The 6,000-nt window shown below is 39.4% G+C and overlaps 1 protein-coding gene across 2 annotated transcripts in view; it reads right to left on the minus strand.

Annotated features, from left to right (window-relative positions):
• Window positions 1-4,866, minus strand: part of GUCA1C (guanylate cyclase activator 1C) — a 41,214-nt gene extending 36,348 nt beyond the window's left edge. For both annotated transcript variants that reach the window (XM_037063328.1, XM_037063329.1), the window contains exon 1: window positions 4,549-4,866. In XM_037063328.1, coding sequence (XP_036919223.1) covers window positions 4,549-4,752 — 204 coding nt within the window. In that variant the 5' untranslated portion in view covers window positions 4,753-4,866. The remainder of the gene's footprint in view (window positions 1-4,548) is intronic.
• Window positions 4,867-6,000: the final 1,134 nt, after the last annotated feature.

Raw genomic sequence — 6,000 nt, forward strand, 5'->3', positions numbered from 1 at the left:
GCATGGTGACAGATGATTGCTAGTGTTAATATGGCAATCACACTATAAGCTATATAATTATCAAATCACTATATTTGTACACCTGAAGCTAATATAATGTTGCATACCAATTATACTTAAATAAAAAATTATATTTCCAAAATAGAAAAAAGGAATTTCAGTCACCTTTGTTAGATATGATGATGGCATAGTAGTTATGTTTTAAAAAGAGTCCTTATCATTCTAGATGAATAATAAAGTACTTGCAGGTGAAATCATGTTTGTGTGGATTTTTCCTTATAAAAATTTTCAGAAAAAATGTAAGAAGACACATGGAACAAAAGTGACAAAATTTGGATAAGTTTTGAAGATGGATGATGAATTGATGGGAGTTATTCTAATTTTGTACATGTATAAAATTTTCATAATAAAAATTTTTTAGTTGCTTCATTTAAATTTTAATAGTTTTTCTTGCATTTAGCCTTAATTCTTCTCAAATGCACCATTAGAGTGGTTAATATCAATTAATAAATTAGTATTGTTTCGAAATCCTCAGAGTAGGCGATTCATCAATATCATTTTTTTCTGGCCTCCTTTCCTGAGTCCCCTTCCTTCTTTTCCATCTGGATTAGCAGCATGTTGGACTTTCTGCATAGTATTCAGTCTGGACCGTCTCTCCCCATGATCCTGGACTGTCCATATCTATTTTCCTACGTTGGATTCACTGTCTCCCTCTTTGTCAATAGACTTCCTCATTTTACTAGAGAACATGCTTTAGTAGCTTCCTAAGAAAAGGTAAGTGTAAAGGAAATTTTTCAGTCTTTGAATGTCTTTATTCTCTCTCACATTTGGCTTGATACTTTTCCTTTCGGAATTTTGGGAGCATTTCTCCATGCACCTGTACTTTTAGCCTCCTGTACGGGCGTTACGGAGTTCAAGGTTGTCTTGATTTTCACTTTCTCCATTTTTAAAAGCTACTAGAATCTTCTCTTTATTCCTGTTGTTAAAAAAAGTCTCAGCATATGTGGTAAGGTTCATCCTTTTGTATTTACTGTGGTGGCCCTTGTGTCTCACAAGTCTGGGCAATTCTTCTGGTTTGATTTGTTATAATCTTACATTTTCTCCACGATCTTTTTCTGTGATTCTTATTCATAGGATATTAGACTTACTAATCCCAATTTAAGAAATTTATTTGGAGAAATTCTACATGGAAGGAAACAGGAAGAAAATCAGGGAACATTAGGGCAGATGTCAGACGAGTGCTACCCTGACCCCAGTGTAGAAGAGTGAGGAACGGTTGGGCAGAAGTGTCCTAGACTCTCCTTAAACCTACTGTTGTGGACAAAGCCTGCAGGGAATCCTTGAGTTAGAGTCAGCTGACAAAGGAGTCCCCTGTCTTTCAGGAATGAATTGGCCTTATTATTTCTGCTGCACTCATTCATTGGCGGTAATCTAAACCCAGGCATGGATGCCACACAAGCACAGTGATGCACCTGGGGCCATGGTCAATTAACGGCCTTCCCTGCTAGTCAGAGGGGCCAACATCATGGCCACTACCATAATTACATTTTATAGTCATGTGATGTTAAATTCATTTGCCTGTGCACTGTGCCTGGAACAGTGTCATGGACATTATAAGCACTCTGAAATCATTAATTATATTTACTGAGTGCCAAGGAGAAGTCTGCAAGAGTGGGGGGTTAGGCAAGGGAATTGTCATAAATTTTATACTCTAAACTTCAGAACCTATTTACCTTTACTTCGTGCACTATTCAAATAATTTCCATCAACATGAGTACAAGCCGAACCCAGGTTACAAATGGCAGAGTAAAAAGAGCTTCAAAGCTTATTAGTACTGCGATAATCAGAAAGTTGGGAAGTGTGCATTTGACAGCAGGAAAAAAGACCAAAAAAAACCATAAAAATAAAAGACAACAAAGGCACATATTTTTAGAATTTTGAACATAAGGAAAGTTAGCCCCAGCAACTTCAGTAGGTGTGGGTGCTTCATGGTTCCGTAACTGCAAGAGCCAAAGTTCATGATAATGAACGCTATCAAGAAAACATTTTACCAGAACTTTGAGGAGGCAGGAAAGTGTGAAACGCATTTTAGAGTGATTTCTGTCCTCAATAGTTACAACTGCAGAGGAACTCCGCAGAAAGAGTAAATCCTCCAGGATTCTGGACAGCTGACAGTTTTATTGATCTAATTAAGTATACGGCTTTTTCGTTTTCCTGTGCATATAATTGCGTATTATTTTAACAATCACTTGCTAGTGAACCATCATTAGCCTTCTCATTTTATGACCTGATGTTTATGTTGCAATCCCATACCTTTCACGGCATTTGTTTGTCATCACTGCCTAGGTGCACTTGCTTCCTAAGCAAACATCCAATCTCTCTAATAAATCATGAACTCCAGCAGAGCCGCCAAGTCACTTAAATTAAGCTCCTGAGTAGGGCTTGGCCATTGCATTAACTGTCACTGAGAGCATTCTCACTCCGATGGCACGGGCCCCAGGCTGCCTGTTTGGACGTAGCCTGGCCCTGCTTCCCAGACAGCCGGCCTCATTTTGACAGCACGTCCTTGTTTCTTCCCAGCACTGCTTTCCATGTGTCCCCGCTTGTGCACATGAACCACTGAGTTGTTGGTGCTTTGACAAACCTTGGGCTAACCACAAAATCGCTGTTTTGGAATATAACATGGACTCCTTTGGAGCATAATGAAAGGACTTGATGGCATCTCATCTTCTAACCTCTCAAGATACTGCCAGAGCCTGAGAAGCTGTTGTCTAGGACAACAGACGTCTGCTGTGAAACTGGGCTGCTTACACAGTGGGGCAGCAGCAGCCACACAAAGAGTGAAACAGAGACTGACAGTGAGAGAGAGGGAGAGAGACAGAGAAAGAAAGAGAATGCCACGAGAGAGACTCCCATAGGTAAAGACAAAGAGAGCAACACACAGCAGGCACGTATCGTATCCTGTCTTAGTCAGTTCCAACTGCTGTAACAAAAATACCGTAGACTGGGTAGTTTAAACACTGAGTTTTTTAGGCGGGGAAGACACAGGTAGATTCCCCGTCTGGTGAGGGCCCACTGCTTGCTTCCGTGATAACTGGCATCCCACTGTGTCTTCACATGGGGAAGGAGTAAGAAAACTCTTGGAGTTCTCCCTATAAGAGCACCAATCCCATTCATGAGGGCTCTGCCTTCGTGACCTAATCAACTCCTAAAGACCCCATACCATCTCCAAATACAACCACACTGGGGTTTAGATTTGAATATTAGAATTTGGTGTGACACTTTCAGTGTGTAGCATGTCCAGAACATGACTCAGAATTAAGAACAGAAGCAGAATCTCTCATTTTCTCATTGATATCTAAGTTCCATAGGGCCTGAGCTCTGTTTGCTTGCAAATACACTAAGTAAAATTTATGACAAAAACACAGAAATGCTACACAGGCAGTGCTTAATTCAAGTTAGATAATGAAGAGCAAAAAACAATAATGTCCTGAAAGAAATTTGTTCCTCACATTGCCACAAGGATTAAAATAGCCATTAATTTTGCACAGGTTTAATTTTCCCCAGTTCTTAGCTACTAACTCCTTTTAAATCATCTGCTTTCTGGCTTTGGAGAAGAGCTCAAAGGACTGTGCAAAATTCCATACATCCTAACAGACAACAGTTATTTTAATTATATTAAATTCATTGTCCCTTCTTTCTCCCCTATTATCATGCATGGCTTTCCAATGCTACCTGTTTCTCTATGCGTGCTATCCCCCCCTTCCCTTCTATCCTGGATGGCATCAGCACATTTTGAAATGCACAGATCTACAGGTAAATAACTGAAATGTACAAGGAAAAGCAGGCTGGAAGCACTGTAGCCTGGAATTTCAGGTTATTTTTTGTCTTATTCTTTCTATTTCATATTTTCTTTTCTCATCTGTATATTTTTTCAAGACATAAAATTAACTGTGCTACAACTCCTCAGGAATGAGTAAATTTAGGGCAATAGTTCAATGACACACTGTTTAGACATTAAAATTTATCTGAAGTTTCGTTTTTCCCTCAAACTAAATTCGTCAGATCTGAAAAAAGAAGTACTATGAAGCATTCTAACTTTTGATTTGAGCACAAACAACATGTTGGCTAACTTCTACTGATTTTATCTGCCAATCTATGCATCACACTTCAAAAAGCACATTTCTATAATCTGCTTTTCCTCAAAATGTCACCATTGCATTAAATACTTTGAAAACAGTCTTTGTAAATCAATCTGCACTTACTAGATTTGTTTAAATGATAGCATTAGAATTCCATGCCGAGATTTAATTTGGTTTTAAAATAATTCCCTACATGCAGATCATTTCCAAGGGTGGAAAGGCGAGTTCCCAATTATTTTCATGCCGTCAGTGCTAAATGTGTTTAATAACTCACTTCCCTACAAACTGAGGGTTCCCTGAAGGCCTCCTCATTCAGTAGGATGCACACATTTTACCTCAGCCTAGTTTACATTTTTAAAAAGGCAAAATGGAGAACCATATCCAAAGGAAAAGGAAGAGTTCTTACCTTGTTCATGTCAAAGGTATCATAGACTTGATCAACATGTTGGTTGGCCTTTTGAGTCAGACCTTGCAGACCCAAGAGTGTCTTAAATTCATGCAGTGTTTGCAGGCCGGATGGATATTCCATCATAAATTTTCTGTACCACACGTAGGTCTCTGTAGCTGGAATTGCTGCCAGGCCATCAGCTATAGATTTACTATTGCCCATCGGGACCCTGTTGACAGCTTTTTCTCAGGTGTTTTTCAGGTAGGGTCTGTCCCTGTGTAGTCCCTCACTCTTCACTAAAGTTTAAGGCTAACATATGCCCTTAGAAAGCTACTCTAAACCTCTTACAGCTAGAGACTAAAAAAGAATAGAAAGCCAGTGAGATTAACTTATCCGTAGTTTTAAGACCAGGTCACTCACTGCTTCCTGATGGGATTGTGCTAACTTGCTATTTAGAGATGCAGTTTCCTGTGACGGGCAGAGTCAATAATTCAGAGCGTAATCCTTGATGTATTGTTAGCCAAAAATTAAGCCTGGGTTCTAGGTTCCGCCTGCCACTTATTAACTACACTGAAACATTACTTATGTTCTCCAGTCTGTTTCCCCATCCATAAAACAGTAGCAAGAGTATTTGCTTTTCACACCTAAATACTGGGAAGTTAAATTTAGATGAAAAACATTTTTTGAAACCATGGGAAAATACACACCCTGAGTATTGTTAAATTAAAAGGAAGTCTATGCAGAGGAAAGGGAAATGGTGAAAGATAACCGTTATTATTTGCAGTAAAAAGAGTTGTAGAGGTGGTAGGCAGAAAAGTGTGGTCCCCAGATAAAAGAACATATTGGACTGTGTTCTCCAGCACTGTTGTTTTTTTCTAGATGTTGTCTTTCCTGTCTCTCCAGTCTGCATCTACCTGCTAGTTCAGTCCAGTCTGCATGCCTGCTAGTTCTACTCCACTCCAGTTCCCAAGCTTACCTAAGGCAATTGCAATGGACTTGAGAAATGAGTGAATGGACCTAAGAACTGTATCCATGCCCCAGTAACAGAAAGGAATTGCCCATATGCTCCTCAAGTCATCTCATAACCAGCCATACTTAGGAGTAAGAAAATTGTATTATTTCCACTTAGAGTCATTGGGTTCTCAGTCTGCTTCTCATCTCCTAATCTTACTCTATTCCCCCCACCCCCAATTCCCACAATGACTCAGTTCATAAGTCTGGTCTCTGCCTTCATCCTTATTCCTTAGTTCTGATTACCTGCTTAAAACCCAGATTCCTCAAGAACTGGAGCCTGTGGGCCCTTAATGAAACTGTCGTGACAGGAACAACGGATGGTTAGGGTGAATACAATTAATTGTTTCAAACACACCACCATACACTTTCAATACAATATTAACTAATTTAATTTCACGATTAGCCTTATATAGCAAGTGCTCAATAAGGTCACAGCAATTTGGAACTCACTCGTTT

This window comes from Sturnira hondurensis, unplaced genomic scaffold (genome assembly GCF_014824575.4).
Source record: "Sturnira hondurensis isolate 20B ecotype Veracruz unplaced genomic scaffold, ASM1482457v3 Scaffold0014432, whole genome shotgun sequence".
NCBI classification, from domain to species: domain Eukaryota; kingdom Metazoa; phylum Chordata; class Mammalia; order Chiroptera; family Phyllostomidae; genus Sturnira; species Sturnira hondurensis.